Source organism: Melospiza melodia, chromosome 6 (assembly GCF_035770615.1).
Source record: "Melospiza melodia melodia isolate bMelMel2 chromosome 6, bMelMel2.pri, whole genome shotgun sequence".
NCBI classification, from domain to species: domain Eukaryota; kingdom Metazoa; phylum Chordata; class Aves; order Passeriformes; family Passerellidae; genus Melospiza; species Melospiza melodia.
The window spans coordinates 72,985,336-73,005,421 of NC_086199.1; the positions used below are offsets into that span (position 1 = coordinate 72,985,336).

At 37.9% G+C, this 20,086-nt stretch overlaps 2 protein-coding genes across 6 annotated transcripts in view; one reads left to right on the forward strand and one right to left on the reverse strand.

Moving 5' to 3' along the window:
• Positions 1-6,610: 6,610 nt before the first annotated feature.
• LOC134419627 (photoreceptor outer segment membrane glycoprotein 2) lies at positions 6,611-12,837 on the forward strand. Its single transcript, XM_063159120.1, has 3 exons — positions 6,611-7,191; positions 10,845-11,091; positions 12,486-12,837. The coding sequence occupies exons 1-3, from the start codon at positions 6,611-6,613 to the stop codon at positions 12,750-12,752; spliced, it is 1,095 nt and encodes a 364-aa protein (XP_063015190.1). The 3' UTR covers positions 12,753-12,837.
• A 4,572-nt stretch (positions 12,838-17,409) lies between these two features.
• UBR1 (ubiquitin protein ligase E3 component n-recognin 1) overlaps positions 17,410-20,086 on the reverse strand; it is a 56,958-nt gene continuing 54,281 nt past the window's right edge. For 4 of the 5 annotated variants that reach the window (XM_063159124.1, XM_063159122.1, XM_063159123.1 and 1 more), the window contains exon 47: positions 17,410-20,031. In XM_063159124.1, coding sequence (XP_063015194.1) covers positions 19,890-20,031 — 142 coding nt within the window. In that variant the 3' untranslated portion in view covers positions 17,410-19,889. The remainder of the gene's footprint in view (positions 20,032-20,086) is intronic. The other variant, XR_010028088.1, reaches the window with a different exon arrangement.

The following is a 20,086-nucleotide window of genomic DNA, read 5'->3' on the forward strand; positions in this document are numbered from 1 at the left end:
TTCAGAAAGAAGTTACAGCCAGGATGGAAGTTTTAGGTTACCAGGCAATATAAAATACATGTTCATGTCCAGCTGTACTATAGACTGCTGGTCTGATTTTAAGGTGAATACACTATTTCTGTGCCTTGGTTTTCCATTTGTAATGACTCATTGTGAGTCATGAGTGGATGACTCAGAGATGTGGACAGTACAGCTCCTGTGGATTGAAATCAGAGCCAGCCTGAAAGGTACTGATATGGATTTTCCTGCAATGCACAGGACCCTGAATGACAAGCTGTACACATGCAGTGCAGTTCATGCAGGTCTGCTATGATTTCCTTTTCTGCCTGAGGATGATTTTCAGCATCCTTATTGTTACAACCTTTACACATCTGAAAAATGTAGTACTTTGTTTTCTGATTTGTTGCATCTGTGGTGTTCTTCAGGCAATTAGATGAGCCACAGTTATAGCATTCACATTTTTTATGGAACATAGTACAGCAGATCTTCTGGTACAACTGTAGTACAGCGTAGAGCTGTAGTTGTAAAAAAATATAAATTACTTCATTTTCAATAAGCTTTGTGTCATTTTAATGTACAAACTGGGTCCTTTTAAATTATTGACTTGTGCCATTACCTCTTGCCTTTAAATTTCGACATTCGCTCTGCCAACTCTGCAATTCCATAAGAATTTCAGATGTTGTGACAACCATAATCATCTAAATACCACTATACTTCCTTCCTAAAAGTTCAAAAATGTAATAGAGGATTAAGTTATTAAACAAATAGAAGTAATTGAGTCTTTGAAGAACATTAATTTCTCAAAGTGTCTACCATGTGGTTCACATCTTTACAAAAGCCAAAAAGAGCAAATTGTTGCTCATGTCCTCCCTCCATTATCACATATCAGTGAGAATCTCCTCCTGAATATGGACTTGCCCCAGCTCAGAAGAAAAGGTTGTTTAGCTTTTAGTTCCATCAGACTCATCAAGTGCCTTTTAATCTAGTACTCCAAAATCTCACATCATTAGTTGTCATTTACATTAAATACAAGGTGAAATGAAAAGCCATCCAAATATTTAAAAAAAAAATTAATTTTTGGAAACAATGTAAAATTAAATGTTGCAACATCCCAACTAGTTATTTCATTAAGCTGATTCATAACACATCTGTCCTTGCCTGGGGACTTATATATGAATGGTACTAAATAGGTAAGTAATTGGGCAAACATTTGTTAAATTTACCTGTTTTGGATCCACAGCAATCTCCACTGCTAGCAGGAAAGAGTGTGATCTCTTTCTATACCACTGGGTGACAGATGCAATCCCCCATGTACTCCTGCAAGTTACAAAATGCTATTCTGTGCTCATCCAGGCATCCCAAAGGTCTGCAACAAAGTGCATCATGGTTAATTATAAACTGCCATGACACAGAACTAATTCCTGAATAATTCAACTTTTGATATTACATTTGCAGCTGAAGCCATTTCCAAATATGAGATGGAACAAAAAATACAGGTAGCACTGGCCTCTAACTGCATTACAATTGGATTTAAGTAATTTCTTACAATGGGGCATTCTTGAGTTTCCATTAGCTGTGTGAATGACCTCTAATCTCTAATGCAAACTGAAAGAAAAAAAAAATAGCTTCTTGCTCTGTGTTGTACAAAAAGCCTTCATACAGCAGCACTGCCATCTGCTGCTTGTTTGCTTCTGTGCATGCCAGTACGTGGTTTGTGTTGCAAAGCAGCCACAGGGAAGGTGCAGTTTTCTGCTGCTAGGGAACTGAGGCAGTAACATTTTCTAACACTCAGGGATAACGCCTTTGTAGTTCTGCAGATGGGTACAATTGTCACAAGTGAACTTTTTTTTTAACATAGGAAAGTACTACAACCATTTGTCAGGTCTGATATATCACAGTCCAGCTGAACAATAGCTCAAAATGTGTACATTTGTGTGCTTGTGCTATACCCAAGGAATACATTATACCTTTGAATATACTTCTGTGGAGTTAATCTGTTCACAAACCAACACATTTGAACAGATCTAAAATATTCCCTGTGGTCTGCAGGAGTGCTGCAACTCCAAAGCATGAATGACTCGTGCACAGGATTAATTCCATGCTATTGGGGTGTATTTGATCATGTGCAAGCATTTGTGTGGCCCATATGCAGCTGGTCCAACAGGTCCCAGATGTGTCACAGATGCTCTGAATCATTGGGACACAGGCAGGATAAAGCAGGTACTGCCAGAACACCGAGTTAGTATCACAGTCCTGTCAGGCTACTGGTTCATTGCTTATCATAAGCCAGGAGATGACAGTTTATGCTTCTGAGAATATTTCTACACATTTACAGTGTAGAATATTCTGAGAATATTTCTGCACATTTACAGTGCCTGGTGCAGGGTCTCTTGCAGTTAGTCATGTGCCCACTGAACTCTCTGTGCTGTGCTAAGCTCAAGCCTACAGCTCAAACCTGGTCCTGCTTAGGGATTCAGTTCTGGCACTGACATCACCTCTAACTTGACCAAGTCCTGCTGCAGACTCAGCTTGTTGCCACCACCATTGTGTGTTCAAACCAGCCACGTCTGTCCCACAGATTGCTACATGCTGTGCTCAGAAACGCCAGAGGACATGACACTTCTGCTTTTGCTTCTGGTTTGGAATAGAGCTAGATAAGAGACCAGGACAGAGGTTTCTACTAGAATGTTCTTGAACCTGGAAAGCTTCCTAAGCCAGAACCTACCGTGAATCATACAGATGATCCAATTGCTCTTGGATACTTGAATTCTTTTCTAGGACAATCACATTCAGAAAATTGCATCCAAAACAACAAAGTATGGAATGATGGGTAAGGAGCATAATAATGGATATAAATAATAGTTGCCTAAGATAGATTTTCCCTTCCCACAGAATCACAAAGTTTCATTATTTCATTATTCTTCCCTCCTTTGAAGGCATATTTATTGTTAAAAACAAGTTAAGAGCTATTGAAGACATTGGCAGGTACTGAAAAACAGTTCTGTTGCTTACTAGCCCAAATCTCCAGCAGGGTAAAACAGTCAAAGAAAGTCCTATAAACCATTTTGTTGGTGAGATCTCAGTTCACACTCAGTTAATTGGCCTGTTTTGTAGGATTTAATCTGGTGGCATTAGAACCTTGAAATAAATCTCTTACCTACGATTAGAGATGAAGGAGAGATTACCACAGGCAGGAGAGTTGAAGTGGTTTTCTCCATCTTCATTGGTGAGTCAGTGTGAAGACAGAGCAACTACAGAAACATCAGGAAATCAGTATTTCAGCCATTCTCAGGATGTCCAATTCAGGTATTTTCTCCATTGAATTCAACAAGTTACCAGTTTCAAGATCCTGTTCAGTCCTCTGAAGCAGGTTAGTGGTTTCTTTTATAATGTCACAAATGGCAATGTGTGTTTAGTTAAATAGCAGATTTTAGCAAAATCAGTAAGATAAGATGTGACTTGTTTATGACAAAATTGCAAAATTTCTGTGAACAATTTGTATCTAATAAGTAAATATTATTTTAAAATAGCTATGCTATGTCTTCCTCAATATAGTTAGGGGAATTTGATAGCAAAGGAACAGCTAGGCGACATCTTGGAAGCAAATTGTATGGTGATGGAAGCTGTGTTTAAAGTTAAATCAATTTTAATTAGACAAAGAAAGCTTGAGAACAGTATTGATAGTATGGGAGAGATTTCCACATTTATTTGTCTTCTTTTGTTGAAAGAAGTATTTCTCCCTTTATAGAATAAAAGCCAGTTTACTGTCCCATAGCTGGGGCAAGTATGTCTGTGTGTATATGATTCATAACTCTGAAGTGGCTCACATGCACAGGTTTTTAAGAACTATGACAGAGGCGTTAGTTCCACTGAAATGCTGGGAGCATTTGTGGCTTTACAGTAACCCACTGCCAACTATGACTTGGAGAAGAACAGACACATGTTGCAGAGCAAGACTGACATTTTTAGCTCATAACTGCAGTTCAGCTCTTTCAGCTGGAAAAACTTTCTTCATGGTGCTCAAAAAATTATACTGCACAGCTGTGCATGTGTTACAATAGATCTTACACTGATAAATGTATTCAATACTTTGTTAAACAGGGAAAGAATAATGTTATGATGCATTTATAAAATTCTTCCTGATGTGAAGAGAGTCTTATTATCAGAAATAAATTCAGTAAACTGTTAGCACAGGTGAAAATCTTAACATAAGTATCCATGTAGAAGGCTAGGAACAAGGAATGGAATAGATCACTTGCTCTTCTGTCCCAGACTCAATGCTCTCAGGATTTCATGAGAAGTAGTGTCTCCCAAAGATCAATCCCAAGCATATCAGTGACAGCCAGGGTCAGTCAACAAGTGGCCTTTGAACTACAACAACCAGTCATTCCACTCCTTTATCTGCACCAGGACTCCATGAAATCACAGATCTTATGCTGCTGGTGTGGGTAGCACTGTAAGATAAATGTCAATATTCCGTGAAATGTGATCCTACAACAATACTAAAAATTCACAAAGGAAGCTAAGAATACCTCATGAGAATTTCTGGAGACAAGGAATTACTAGGATAATTTTTCTTGCACGGAGGTTTTTTAACTTTTTTTAAACATCAGGCATCTGAAAATTGGGGATGGAATAGCTCCATGAGATTGAACGTATCCCCACTGATGGAACTCAATTTCAAATTTCTTTACAGCTAGAATATGACAAAGTCTCAAATCTATATCTTCCAAAAGCAACAATGCCTCTGGAGTAGATTAATTTTAAGTAGAGTAGAACTATTTACAACTTTTGTCCAAATGGTAAAACTAAATATGTTTAGCAAGTAGGGTGTTTTCAGTGACACTGTAACTAAATGTGTGCTGAACAATTTTTAGGCATTGTTCAAATATGTGCAGCATGTGTTTCACAGAAATGAACAGTGAGCCATGCATTTATGTGTGCTGGCCATTGAGCATGAGCTGTGTATCAGCAATCAGTAAATTTCACAACAGATTCTCGCTGTTGTGAGCTCTGAGGCCTGGGCATCAGGGGCAAATCGATCTATTAGCAGCCATCATTTACAGTTATTTAAGGTCAAGTCACAAACTGCTTAACTGGTGAAGCGATCAAAGATACTGTCTCCAGGCTTAGCAGGCTTATTCAGGCTGTCAGCTGAACTCCTAGGGAGGCTTAATTCTGTACCACCAGAGCATGATCCCTTCAAATAGGTCTGAACAGTACTGGAGAAAAATGGTGTGAAGCAAGTGGTGGAATTTTATAAATGACTATTCTCTGGACATTTCTGTAAGGTGTCTATCATTTATATGATTATCACAATATGATCACAATAAATATTCAGTCATAATTAATAATCAACCTTAACAATCATTACAATTAGCACCATATTTCTGAACTTTAAAATTCAGAAAGCTGCTGGCCTCAACACCTCTGGAAATAGACTGATAAGGAAAAATACTGTGCATTTTGCACACTATTCTCTGTATTGTACAAAAGATACACAGAGCTGAATAGCTTTAAGAGGAATTAGTTTTCTCTGTAAATGCAGGAGTAAATAAATGAAACTTGAATTAATTAGATATCACAGGCCTTAAAATCTTAGTGTATGAAGATATTTAACCATATCCTAATATGAATCATACAACCTATTCCTTGCCTGTACAAACTGAACTGATTCCTTCCGACATAAACACATGAAGATGCTGGGATTCTGTTACCTTTTCCAACTGCACTCTGCAACAATCTGCTTATCCAATGCTAAGCTTCACTGCAGCTGGGGACCCTCTACTGGGTCAGTGCAGCCCTACTTCTGTCCAGCTTGTCTGCCCCAGGTGTTTTTCATGCTGTTTTTGCTGATACAAGTTTTATTCAGTAATAGCATCCACTAACTTAGAGATATATAAGCAGCATGATATTTTCTATTTCCCCAGATTTACAGGATTACATTTTACTGTTTATAAATGCCATTGTATTACTGGAATTAAATTACCGTATAATTATATAATGCTGAGTTTTACAATATAAAATCCCTCTAATGAAAGTTCCCAAAGGAACAAGACAAGCAAGATTTCTGGAAAGAAAAAAAGAAGGCTGTATATATGTTTATTCACCTTTTGAACACAAACCTGACCATAACACAGGAATCTAATAATAATAAACATCTGTAATTGTTAAAAAAAGTACAGGCAACAAGTAGAAGGGAAAGATGCTGGGAGTCTTCTGAAGGGAAGGACATCAGGCCAGTTCACTTTTAGATATCAGGTCTGCACAGAAAATTGGTCTTGACAAAAATTCATAGGAATCCAGAGTCTCTGTTCATACTATTCACTTAGTTCTAAGGACCAACTACAGCAATTTAAAATTACTACTTATATTTTGTAACAACGTGAATCACTTAAAAAAAAAAATTCACGGGGGCACTCCCTTGGCAGGACTCAGAGTGCGTGAGGCTGTACAGGAAGTTCTTTTGTAGGCTATAAATACCTGGTCAAACAGACAGTAATCTCTCTCCCTCTTCTTCAGATTTCCACTGCACGCCTTGGATCCATGCTCCTAATCAGCTTATGAGCTTCCCTTGACCTACGCTTCTTTTCCTAATGCGTGTCTGACTATGGCTGTCCTCAAAGTCAAATTCACCAAAACCAAGAGGGACAAATTGGCTCAGATCTTATGGATCCTCAACTGGGTTTCTGTAGTGAGTGGGATCATTCTCTTCAGTCTTGGCCTCTTTCTGAAAATAGAGATCAAGAAGCGCAATGAAGTGATGGCAAAAGGGGACATTAACTCTGTCCCCAACATGCTGATCTCTGTAGGGGTCATAGCATGTATCATCAACTTTCTGGGTGGCAAAATCTGCTATGACTGCTCAGATGCAAACAAGTTCTCTCGCTGGAAACTGGTAATGCTGCCCTACATCGTATGTACCTTCTGTTTTACCTTCTGCATCCTGGTGGGTGCTCTCATGTGCTATACCATGAGGAACGAGCTGGAAGAGTCTCTCTATCTGGGACTGAGGGATGCCATTAAGTTCTATAAAGACACAGACATACCTGGGCGATGTTTCTTAAAGAAAACAGTGGATTTGTTACAAATTGGATTCCGTTGCTGTGGAAACAACGGCTTTAGAGATTGGTTTGAAATTCAGTGGGTATCTCCTCGGTATCTGAATATGGCTTCCAAGGAGGTTCTGGAGTAAGTATTTATCAGTCACAGCAAAAAAATCTAGAAGAAAAACTCTTTAGGGACTGGAAAGCCCTTTTTTCTGGACCTTTGCATCAAAATTTTAAAAAATGTAGAATGACTAGGTTACTCACAAAATATGCTAAATACATGCACAATCAAAAGCTGCCCTTTGCTAAGCCTTTAGGGATGCTAAACAAAGCAAAGACGTATTTCCTTTTTCAGTGTGGTGAATTAGCTACCTCAAATTTTGAATTTCATTTATAGTGAGCTGATAACAGTAAGAAAAAAAGGATTGTACTATCAGTATGTTGCACAGTCAATTCTAAGCACTGAAAGGCCCCTCTTCTTCAAGGTATTAGACTTTGCAATCCCAAGTTCAAATCTGTACATTCACATGTGAGAAACTGCCAAACACCACATACATTGCATAAAAAGCAGAAATCCCCCATTTCTTTCTGCTGGTGATGCTTCACATGATGTAGCAACTGTGAAATTATATGCACAAAAAGAAGAGTGGTAATACTTAGAGAAAAGGTAAAAATTAAAAAAAAAATTACTTACAAAGTAAACAATCCAGTCTGTAATAATTCTTCTAAAGCTGAAAAAGGTCTTCACTGACAAGAGAGTAGTAGCTTCGTATTCCCAGGAAAGACAAATGGAAAGAGCTTGACTGGCATTTGTAAATGCTACATTTTGTTGAACTCAAAAATCAGTGACAATTTAAAGCCAGAGAAAGGGAGGCCAAAGGTCTTAATTTTACAGAATTTGCAATTTGAAACTGCCAGCATAAGCAAATCATATATAGAGAGCTGCAAATACACCAGAGGGCAGGACCTAGGAGAATAGAAACAAGAGGGCATCAGCATACAGAAGACACTTGTCTGTGGAAATAAAGCAATACAGGCATTCTCAAGAGAGAGAAGTTAGCAAGTGTCACACAGAACAGACTGACCAGAGCTGTTTCAAGTCTTGGGTCTATGCTGAAAAGTGACATGACAACAAAGACTATCCCTGGGAATTTAGGAGTAGTAGCTTCGTGTAAGGTCAAAAGTAAAATATACTTCCTTTTATTTCTGTGAGAGAGGCAGAAACAGTAATGTTTTACCCAGGGTTTTAATTAAGTTGTGTTTTATTCTGCAGGCTCCTCTGTGCTCTGCCATTGTTTTGAGAATACACTGTCAGTTAGGTTTTGCCCCACTTAGGCAGAAGGTGGCAGTGAAACGTGTGTGAGGAAAGTAATTTGTAAATGTCTTTTGCTGTGGATAGATTGCTTAATTTTATCTTGACTGGCAGAATCCAAGTTGGTACTGTATAACAAAACTATACCATGACTTCCAAAAATCTACTAGTGAAACATTTGATATGAAACACTTGGAAGCAAAGCCCAGCTGGTAATGTTCTGAAAGGATGGAGAAGGAACCAAGTCTTTCTTGGTTTCAACTTGTACTCTGTGTCAGTAGTTTGTAGATCAAGAGGCAAAGCAGGTGAGATCTGATATACTGTGAACTCACATGTAAGCTTTGCAAAACTGAACTTTTCACCTTCCTGCAAAACCCTCTTCTACAGATCTCTTGCCAACACCACAATTTAACAAGGCATGGAAACAGTCAGTGGGAATGGTAGGAACATGAGGTTACAGCAGTACAATGCCACCATTGCTTTGGTTGGGTAAAAACCATCTTTGCTCAAAAGCAAAGATTTGCTTTACAATACCATAACTGCTTTGAATTGCAACAGCAAATAGCAGTGAATGTGTAGCTCCACCAATTCTTTTACTGAAGTCTTCCCTTCTAACAGTACCAAGACACAAATGAAATATTTTTTTAATTTGCCACTAGCAGAGGAAACACAGTGGCAGGAGGATATAACCCAAGTCTGAAAACTGCTACTGCTGGCAGTAGAAAGGACTCCTCTTTATACCACTCCCAGAACAAAAGAAAGTGTTTTAATTGATGCTTGAAATCAAAAGAGTTTAAGAGATTGTATTTCAACCATCTTAAATGCTGTACTATATTGGGGTCATTAAATATATATAATACCTTGAAACATGGAGGGCCTTTTGCCATCCCAGGCAAGATCTTCCCTTTCACAATGTGCCAGTCTTTCTCTCCTCTGTGAACTTTCTCTTCTCCTCCCACATTGGAGCCCTCTGGTTTGTGCCTCTCTGGCTCCCTTCCCTTCCAGTGCTTGGTTTTGCCTATGCCCACAACATGGCTCACACACTTCAGCCAGGGATATGGTGGCAACAAAATGAAAAGCTAGACTTGAAAATGGAGAAAAATTCATGCCTATCCCACTCCAAACTGGAGCAGGAAATGGCAGGTGAACTTCCTGGTTTACCTGGAAAGAACTTTGAGGAAAATGTTTTTGAGAGAATTTTAAGTAAAACAAAAAAAACCCACTACAACCCAAATTAGAGGAAGAAAAGAAGAAGAAACACAAGGGGAGGTTGTATTTAGTGGGCTCACAGCAATAAAACAAAAACAATTTTTCTGCCATCATAGCACTGACACAAATACTGAGCTTCCTAGCAACTTGTGTTACATTTGAAGGTCCCAAATTCCAGGTCAAGACTGGACCACAGTGTTTCTGCTCTGTTTACCTAATGAGCTTCTTTTAATGATTTCCTTCCCTCTCATTTAGATCAGCTGTACTGGAACAGAAAAATATTATTTGCAAACATTAATAAATGAGTAAGTTTTGGAAAATACTAGAAAATTTACTATTGACAAATAGTGAATGCTGTATATCTAAGTGGAATTATCTATCCTGTATTCCAGTCCCCTTACAAAGGGTAAATGGCCTGGACTTGATAAACCAGAACATGGTTTTCACCCATAGGGCTGTCTCAGGAAATCAGCCTTTTCCACCAAGCATAAGAACAGATACATGCTTAGAGGCTGCTTCCCCAAGGTGTGAGTGTGTCTCTCAGCATCTTAGACACTGTCCAGTTTCTGGAAAATCTCTTTCTCGGAAGAAAACAGATGCCAAAGATTCATTTATCTTCCAGAAAATCTTGGTTAATTTGAGACTGTGTTCTCTGCCCATCCTATAATTTTTTTTTCCTATTCCCCTTTATCTTTCTTCTTTCACTTGTTTTCCACCTGATCTTATAGAGGAGGGAAATGAGTATTTTTAGCAACAAATACATTTTTTAAAGTTACAGAAAGTGAAGTTACAGTAAGTAGAATTTTCCTTGTGAATTAGTCTCAAAACTTGTGCTGGACCAGCCCTTGCAATGGGTACAGTGGCAAAAGGCCAGCAGATGATTTCCAGTGCTTCCTGTGGCGTACAAAGTTGTTCTTGTATTAGGATCCCTCTCATGGAATGATTATGCTGAAAAATTAATCCAGAAGTAGTGAAATACAGGATTTACAGGGATATAACTTCCATTAGAATTCCACCAAGATAAACAAGTCCAAAAATTGTCCTTAGTATTCAGCACAAAGATACCTAAAAAGGCAACATCTCCTACACCACACTTAAATCCAATATTCAGTGTTCCTGCAGTGAACAACTTTGCCAGTTGAAAGTATATCCTCATTTTCCTTTTGTTATGTTGGAGAGGCCTACATTGCAACAGAGTTGTGTTATTCTAAAATCACAGGCACTGCCTGCTGCTGTCACCAGGTTTGTAATGCCCAGACTTTGTGCTGTTGCAGCCGTCTGAAGAGCAACGTTGACGGGAAGTTCTTGGTGGATGGAGTCCCCTTCAGCTGCTGCAATCCCAGCTCACCACGGCCCTGCATCCAGTACCAGCTGACGAACAACAGCGCTCACTACAACTATGATTTCCTCACAGAGGAGCTCAATATCTGGATGAAGGGGTGCAGACAGGCCCTGCTGGATTACTACACTGGTATCATGAGATCCATTGGCATTGCAGCATTGCTTATTTGGTTGTTCGAGGTAAGTCTCACAAAAATGGTCTTTATTGGATTAATAAGTCTTCTGTCTCTCCAGCAGGAAAAACAATGACAGTGTAACACATGAGAAGTGCCTCAGCATCCAGTATAAAGGCCACAAGCACTTCAGGAATGTTGAAGGATTTCTTTTAGCAAAGACAACTTTTCCAAAGTCCACAGAGTAGAAGGAAATCTTGTTGAGGATGAGAACTATCAGAAACCATGTATATAATTTATAAAGCTTTTTCAATAGAATGTAGCATAATCCCTTCCCTGATGCATTTATGGGATCAGATACAGGATGATAAATGCAGTGACACAACTTCAAGGAAATTTGGTGAGAAGGTCTGAGTGCTGTTTTAAGAAATATATAAAATATGAGTAGGTCTTTGGCTCAATGCACTAATTTTGTTTATAATTAAAATTGAGCATTTTATTAATATCTCAAAGCCTCCTTTTCATATTACATAGTTTCACCATATAGACAGTACTTGCAGTCGTGGCATGTCATCCCTTTAGAAGTAGATTGGGCTGCTGGTTATGCAATCAAAATAAGCACATCACAGGCAGCCTGCAAAGCTGCAGTGTTCCTGCTGACATCTATAAGGAAGAGCTCTCTGGATGTTGTCATCTGCAAGTAAAGGACTCCCCAATGGCACAGGCTCCAATAGTTTTCTTACCTTTTTAGCATGTTTTAGTTTTCTGACTATTGCTCTATTTATTACATAAATATTAACATTGTAATTTAAGTAGTTCACAACAGTTCTCAGGCAGTTCTAGGAGGGGTTGTGGTGGCAGAAATAACCTGAAGCATGTGAAAAGCTATGAGGCAGCTCTCTGTGTTCCCTTAAATATTGACAAGCTGATCCTGATTCCAACAGAACAATGAAAGTGGAACTTTTTCCTAAGCTTAGACTTCAGCCTCTGCCATCCTTCTTAATTTTCATGCCTTGGCATGCTTGACACATATGGCTTACAAGGGAATGATTAAACCTACTCGGAAGAAATATTGATTTAATCTATGTCAGTGGAAAAAAAAATCCACTGAAATTAACATACTACAATTTTTTCTTTCCTAGTGACTGATGGATCCATTAGTTGATCATCCATTTGACATCAGTTAGTTGCAGTCTCTGAGGCCACAAGGTTCACAAGTAATTCTAGGTATTTATATGCAAGGAGGATTGCTACCTGAAGAATGAAGAGAGAATCAATCCATCTCTCCCTGCTATCTTTCTTTTAAAATGTAATTAACTGGAAAAGTGGTTAGACATATTGTTAGGATAAAGAGTCTGTCTGCTTTACACAGTCATGAGGCCTATAAACACACAAGTCAGAAAACTGAGTGATAGGACAGGCTGCAATTTCAGCTGTTTAACCATGAACTGTTTCTTACAGCTCTCTGTACTCATTGGTGTCCGGTACCTGCAGACAGCCATGAAGAATGTCCTTCTGCTAGGAGATCTGGAGGGTGAATCAGATGGTTGGTTACTAGAAAATAGTTTTGTGGAAACTGCCAAATACAACATCAACATCATTAAGAATCTCGGCAAAGCCAACCAGATCTCCACTGTCTCAGGCATGAACGACCCCAACATTAATGTTCAAAACACAGACTGTGACAAAACTAATATTACAACAAAATCTATCCCTGCAGCTAGGTAGGCAAATCTTCCAAGAAATGACATCACAAGTGTAGCTTTGCTCTATTACAGTCCTACAGTCACCAGATTTTATCTGGTGGGGAAAAAAAAGTAGAAAAACTAGTAAAACAATTGAACAAACCAGACTGGTGACAGCTCCAAAAATGCTGATACTTCTTTGGATGGATGTGTTTTTACTTGTAAAATTCCTGATTCTCAACACTGCAAGAAATTTCTGGAATCTCCCCCACTTTCTCTACTTTACTTAGAGACTTCTATCATGGTCTGAATGCATCACAATAATCATTATGCACAAGCAAATATTTCAGACAAGGTGAGTCTACATGTACAAACATACAGATTAGTTGAATAGGAACCAAAGATGTCATTACACCTATAAAATCTCAGGAGCAGGGAAATCCCAAAAGAAATTATTACACTGGATAAAAAGCTTATTTATAAAAAAGAAGATAAAACCTGAAGATTCTGCTGGTGCAAGTTAGGAAAGGGGAAATTTTAACAAAAATATACATATATGACAGCCTACAAGAATCCACCATGTATATGAAATTCAGGTGAAGTCAATAAAAGTTACCACAAAAGTATTTCACTTGTTTTTCCCAAAATGTCTGAAGTACCTTTTCACTTTCCCCTCCAATAGTTTAGAGAATGCTAGTTGCCCCACCTCCCTGAAAATCAGAGTACAACTGAGAGGAGTTCTCTGCTTAAGAAAACTGCTGGCGTGTGCAGGGGTATTTAAACTTCCAACTAGCATGTGATAGCACAAGTTTTGAAAACAAGTAGATACTTTCTATGAAACAAATGCTGATGATCCTAGATGCTTGAAAGCTCCTAGTTTCAAAAGTACTTAGCACACTGATCCAGGGGTGGGAAGGTAAGAGGTTTGTAATCAGTGAAGGCAGACAGACTGACAGCTTGCACATCATGCCCCTGCTAGAGTCCTCAGGAGCTCTGTCAATGCATGGAGTGAAAGCCTTCAATGCATAAAACACCTGAAGTTACAGGATGCCCTAGGACTGCAACTGATCATTAATAGTCAGCAGGAGAAAAGTACCAATAAAAAACAGAGGTGGAAAGACCAAATGAAATATTTTACATGTTACTGCTGGGAGTGCATTCTTTAGATAATGAAGTAAACAAAATTTTATCACTGAAATATTTTAAATAAAACCATTCCTGCTTTTGAAACTGTTCAAAATAACAGTAAAATTTTCTCTACCTAAATACTGTTGTATCCCATGAGAAAAAGCAAAAATTATACTATAAGGATATATTGTAAATAAATTGTGCAATGCAATAATCTGTAGTGTAATTCCAGGAGTCTATGTGCATGACTGTAATTTCAACTGTAATTCCTTCACTGCCCAACATGATAGGCCTACACTTAAGTATGTTAAAACCCCTTCAAAGAACTAGATTTATAAACTGAGACTTCTTTCTACAAGAACTCTTAATTCTCCCCTTTGCACTGCACTTACCTGTATGCCTACTTCTTGTCTTCCTTGCAATCACTTTGCCCAGTGGGTGATTAAAACTTAACTGGTGTGTAATTCCTTCAGCCATTTCTGGAAGCCAGAAGTACTTACCAGCAGCTCTATAATTAGCTGATGATACAGGCTGGAAAAGAATGAATGCAGAGAGTTGTGGTTTCTTGAGAGATCAGGGAAAAGACACTCCTTGTATGGCTAACTAATCAGATTTTGCATGTTTTTCTTTAAATGCAGTGTAATTTTTTTCAGATAAGTATGCCAAGTGTCATCTGGTGAGTCAATAGCAGTCCCTTCCTCAAGACAATTTTATTCTATTTTTGGTACAACAGTCCTAGATCTCAATAACTAAAGCTTGTAGAATTATAAGAACCGTAAGCTTACTCATTTGATAGCTTTCTAGTTAATGGGTTTGTCAAGAGTCTGCTCTGAAAAAACAGATTTGGAAGGAAGAGTGAACTGATGAGCCAGCCTCAGCATCTCTGTCAAGACAAAAAAATGCCATCCAGCAGCAGCTGTAACACATTACCACAAAGAGCAGAGGTGTAAGTATTCAGCTATACAATTTTCTCTGGCCCCCACACAGCTAATTTACTTGCATATGAACAAAACACATTTTACCGTAAAAGATTCAGCAGCATTTAGCACACTAAACTTTGTCTCTCAGCTAAACTGCAGCAGTGGAATGTGACTGGTTTTGAAATTAGCTTACTTTCAGCATACATCTCACAGGCAACAGTCCTTGTCTGACCTATTACCAGTAATCACTAAGTCATTAGACTGCTAATTTCTATCCTGTCTAGGCATTCAGAGTCTCCACCGATAGGGATTCATTACAAAAAGATAATAGCTCACTTCACAGTATCAGGATAAAATTTACTTTTGTTAATAAATGCTTTCTTCTTTGCTTTGTATTTACTGATTTCCTCAGAACATGGGAAGTGCTACACCCTACACATGCCAGCTTCCTTTCTAGCACCTGTCATGACCGTTTAGGTTTCCTGTAGTATTTAACACCAGAGGCACTGGATCAAGGAAACAAACTCAGGCAGCAGCACAGACTCCATCTTTAACTCTCCGTAATTCATAAAGACAGAGATGGCATTAGTGAGCCAAGCCTTTAAGCCAGGGCATCTGCTCAGATACAGAAATAAATACGATTCAGGGGACACTTGTTATCCTATTTGTTACTAATGCCTAATCCAGCCAAAATTTATAACAATACAGAAAATTCCAGAGAGTAAGGAACTTACCTATGCATAAAACTGTCTTCATTATAAAGTTATTAATTTAAAAAATAAAATAAACACTGTAATGTTCAGTTTCTGATGAAGGCACAATGAGAGTTTCTTTAGAAACTGCATGTACTATGCTCTTCCTTAAAAGCTTGCGCATTGCCACTGAAAACACTTGCTCTATGTTGATCACAGAGAAAAAATAGTAAGAAATATAAACATGCAGCACATCTAGGATTTTGTTAAAATGAACATAGTTCAAGCAGGAACTTGAATGAACTAGTTCAAGCAGATCTTCATCACCTTGGGATGAACATCTCAATTCTTGTACCCAAGGAGGCCAATATTAAATTTCAGGCACAATTAAGGAGGAGATAAAGTTCTGCAGTCTTCTGAGAAAGGCTAACAACACATCTTCACAAATACAGCAAGGACTTCAAATGATCATGAAATCCACAGTCCCCACTTTGTGCTTCACAACATTTTGCTGCAGCTCATTCACTCAAGCATAAAGCCTAGAAATCTAAAATTAAGTCTGATGGACTCTAAGTTGTTTGACAACCTGTACTTATACAGCACAAACTATACTCCTTTTTGACACTGATCTCATGAACAGCAAAAACAAAAGTCAGGTCCCACTTCAATATCTCATGTTTAACTCTGTACCTGGTCTCTTACTCATGGTTACACAAAACCACATATATATCACCTCTTGGAATTTCAGCTTGCTCTCCTTCAATCTAAATTTCCTTTACTTCACTTTCGTGAACAATTTTGACCGTACTGAAACCAATTTCAGAGAAATGTAGCTAGGATTAGAAACAACTAGACTTGAGACACATGTAAGGAAGTGGATTTTCATTATTAGCCATTTTTTCCTGTATGAACCTTCCAATTTAGCCTACCTGGAAAACACTGATAATAACAAAAAGAAGAGATTGCGCCACAGAAATTAAACTACTTCTATTTTTGATAAAATCTTTGAACACCTTGTCAAGTAATAGGTTAGAAGAATCTAAGTAACAGCATAGATGCTGTATTATGAATCTGAATAGTTTACATTGGAGATTATTCAAGGTTGTTGTCTAGAAAATAAGTGGATTTCAACCATAATGCAGAGCATATGATAGTGAAAATACTCCTCTACGTAACTTTGTACATTGAGATTTTTATTACACAAGAAATACTGCTGTGTCTTTTCTTTTTTCCCTTAATTAACAGGACTCCTCTTCTAATTTTCTTCAGAAAATTTTTGTTAGTAGACTTCAACCTATCTACCTCTACCTGTCGCCTTTTCAGGAAATCAGTTCTTAAAAACCATTTACTGAGAATAAGTATAAAGAGCAACATCATTAACACCCAAATGGTGCCCAAAGCTTGAACAAAGCAGTGAGAACATGATGACAACCAGCAGCCTGTAACTTTAAGAGCAAGAAGTACTGGTCATATCTATGTACAAGATGTCTTGACTGCTTGCTTAGGTCTATAATAAGTCACTTTTTTTTTTTTTAAGTATGTATCACACTGCACCTGAGACCAGCACCATAAAGTTTCCCTTTCTAGAGACTAAGTATCTGCCAAACAGTACAGCCAGTTCTTCAAGAAGATACAAAACCAGACGCACTCAACTAGATCAGTTTCAGGGCATATAAATATTAAATTCTGTACTTTTAACTTCTTTTAGAAATTTATGCGGACAGTGTAGGAATTTGCATCTGTAAAATACTAGGACAGGTTTCACGTGGAGCATATCTTTACATAAGAAAAGGCATCCTACCATTCCTTACAGTATGACCAAGATACAGCCTACATGGATAACTGATAGTTTACCAACCATTTTCCAGCTCTTCTCCTTTCCCATACTGACAGACACCACTATAACACACTTGGTAAAATGAACTGTGCGGTGCCAAAGTGCCTCCAAATAAAAACTGAATAATCTACAAGAAGTTACTTTATTTCCTTTTTTTTTTTAAATATACATATACAAGATATTTTATTTCAAAAGCACAAGAACATTATACAAGTTTCAAATTTACATTTTTGCAATTTAAGATACCAGTATGTGCATTATCAAATAACTTCTGTCAGCTTGGATGGAACAGAAATAAGTGGCATAAGCATCTTGCAGTCACTAAATACAAATTATACTCACAGTGAACAAAACTGCATAGTAATTTATGAAATGAAAGATGACCACGCTAGTCAGTGAACTATAGGGGAGCCCATTTGCTAAATTAGTATGTGCAAATGTAGACTCAACTTTCCTCTCCCACTTCTTTAACTACAAAGAGATTTCCAGAGCTTTAAAGAAGCTCACTTGCTCTTACCAGCTCCTGTCCTTGTATACTACAGTTCAGACAGAAAACAAAATAAAGTGATCTCACTGTATACTGGATAATGGAAATTTTGTATCAGTGAAGTGCAAGATAACTGAAAGGTCTTGATAACTGAATATGTAAATATCAGAGGGAAACAGTAAGAGAATACAGGTTTGGTACCAATGAGGCATTTGCCAGTCTTAATTCAATGTTTTTGTTTGTAAGCAGTGTTTTGATGATATAAAAATCACCAGCGCATGCAAGTTTTCATGACAACTGTTCTAAACTCAGTAGGTGTTTCAAACATGTTTTAGAGAAGACTAACAGCATTAACATTTGTCTTCTAAGAGTTTAATATTCAGGTTTAAAATCTGACAGAATCAAAATAAGGAGAATGGTCTTAATTTCAAGAAAGAGAATACCTGGAAAATATATCAAAGCCAACTTTTTATATCACTGGGGAAGGATTACAGCAGAAGTTTTTAAAAAGTATTTGAAACCAGAACAATGTTTGAGATCATTGGTATTCCATATTTAGATTCATTATGGCGCTGTGCAGTGCACTCATACGTACATACTCAAAAAACATTTTTAAAAAACCCAGAAGAATGGTATTTAAATCTAAATCATTAATTGTGATTCTACTATCTCTCACGTAATTGTGAAAACAAAACAATAAAGAAATCACACAAAAACATTCAGACATTAATTTGAAAAAGTCCCCTTGAAAGCCTGATTTAAATGGCACCAAAGAATCTACAAATAGCAAAGGGGCAGGGAAATGAAGGATAGTGACAACTTCAAACTTTCTCGGGAGATGCCATTTCCATGTGAAAGAGTTTGTATCCATCACATTACAAATTCTCTCATGTATATTATGGCTGAAATTCAGAAAACAGAACAACAAACATTTAGAACTGAAGCACAATCACGTATCATTGAGAGAGAGTTCAATCACAATGTGCTATTAACTACTGAAGGGCAAAGAGACAGATTTAGCCACCTTTTCTTCCCTTTTCTGCTCTACCTGGCACTGAACCACTGAACATGGCTCCCAAAACACACAATTTCATTTATGCAGACTCCAAAACATGCTCAAACAACAGTGACAGAGGATAACGAGCAGAAAATCCCTTAGATAAGGGCAAACTTATTTATGATTCTAAAACTTGCTGGTTTTGGGCCTTGATTTAAGTCCAGTGACAGCTTTGAAGGCTGTTTACTTCACTGAGGTCTCTGGCTCGGTAGCTTACGGAGCTACACCACAACTACATACCTGCAGTATTTTCTCTTTCGATTCTTGGGGAAGGCCTCAGAAGATAAAGTGTAAAAGAAGTAAAACTAACCACAACCTAGGCAAATGGTGAAGCCCCAGACCTCTTATGATATACACTAATGGAGGATAATTTCATTAGATAAAGTGCAGTTCTGGCAATGCAAAAAGCACAGACTTAATTTTTTGATGCAACAAGCAAGATGGTAATCCCTCCATGCACTTTCTATTCCACACTTCTCATTTAAAGAATTCATCAATGAAAACTCTTCATTAAATCCCAAGGTATATCTGAATACAAGCTTTTTCTGTAAAATTTATTTTTTATTTTACCTGTTGCTGCAGGTGACTAAAGACCTTGCACCACTTCCACTCCAATACGATCTCCATCTATTTAAAGCTTCACTAAGCTTGGGAAATAGACCCAGGAAGAAGGTAAAGGAGGCTTTTTCTTGGCAACACCATTTACATATGTTCTCAAGTCATGGAAGAGACAAGTGTGGTGTGTGCTCTGAAAAACAGCATTTGGGAACTGTCCTCATGAAAACACATAAAACAATCTGAACTTCTGAAAAAAATGGAAATATTTCTGGTTCAGTAATAATTACAGAATGTGATTTTCCTTTTTTTGGAAAGGAAAAAAGAGGAAAATATGTGATACAAGTTTCTGTTTCAATGCATCAGTGATACATCCAACCTAGAGAATCCATCAATTAATTGTCTGAACTACAGAAACCACTTGAGTAGATTTTTTTACTGCCACCTTCCTTTCCTTTTCCAAAGCATTGCCACAGGTCAGAGTTTTCCCTAAAATCAAGAGACTCAGAGCAGCTGCCAGTTGAATCCAAAGAAGATCTGATTTGTTTCTTGGCTCCTGGCAATCTCCTCTATGATGCAGTGCTGCTGCCACAGCAGATGGAGCTTCCGGTAACGCTCCTGACATAAGTGCAGGGGATTTCCTCTTCTTCAGAGGAAAAGAGAACAACCAGTTAGCATATCAGAACAGCAACTGACAAACT

What these genes read in the sequence shown, in the direction of transcription:
- LOC134419627 (XM_063159120.1), top strand. Translation starts at nt 6,611, where the DNA reads ATGGCTGTCCTCAAAGTCAAATTCACCAAAACCAAGAGGGACAAATTG. An exon ending in GCTTCCAAGGAGGTTCTGGA is followed by an intron (nt 7,192 to 10,844) that starts GTAAGTATTTAT and finishes GTGCTGTTGCAG; the next exon opens with CCGTCTGAAGAGCAACGTTG. An exon ending in TGCTTATTTGGTTGTTCGAG is followed by an intron (nt 11,092 to 12,485) that starts GTAAGTCTCACA and finishes TGTTTCTTACAG; the next exon opens with CTCTCTGTACTCATTGGTGT.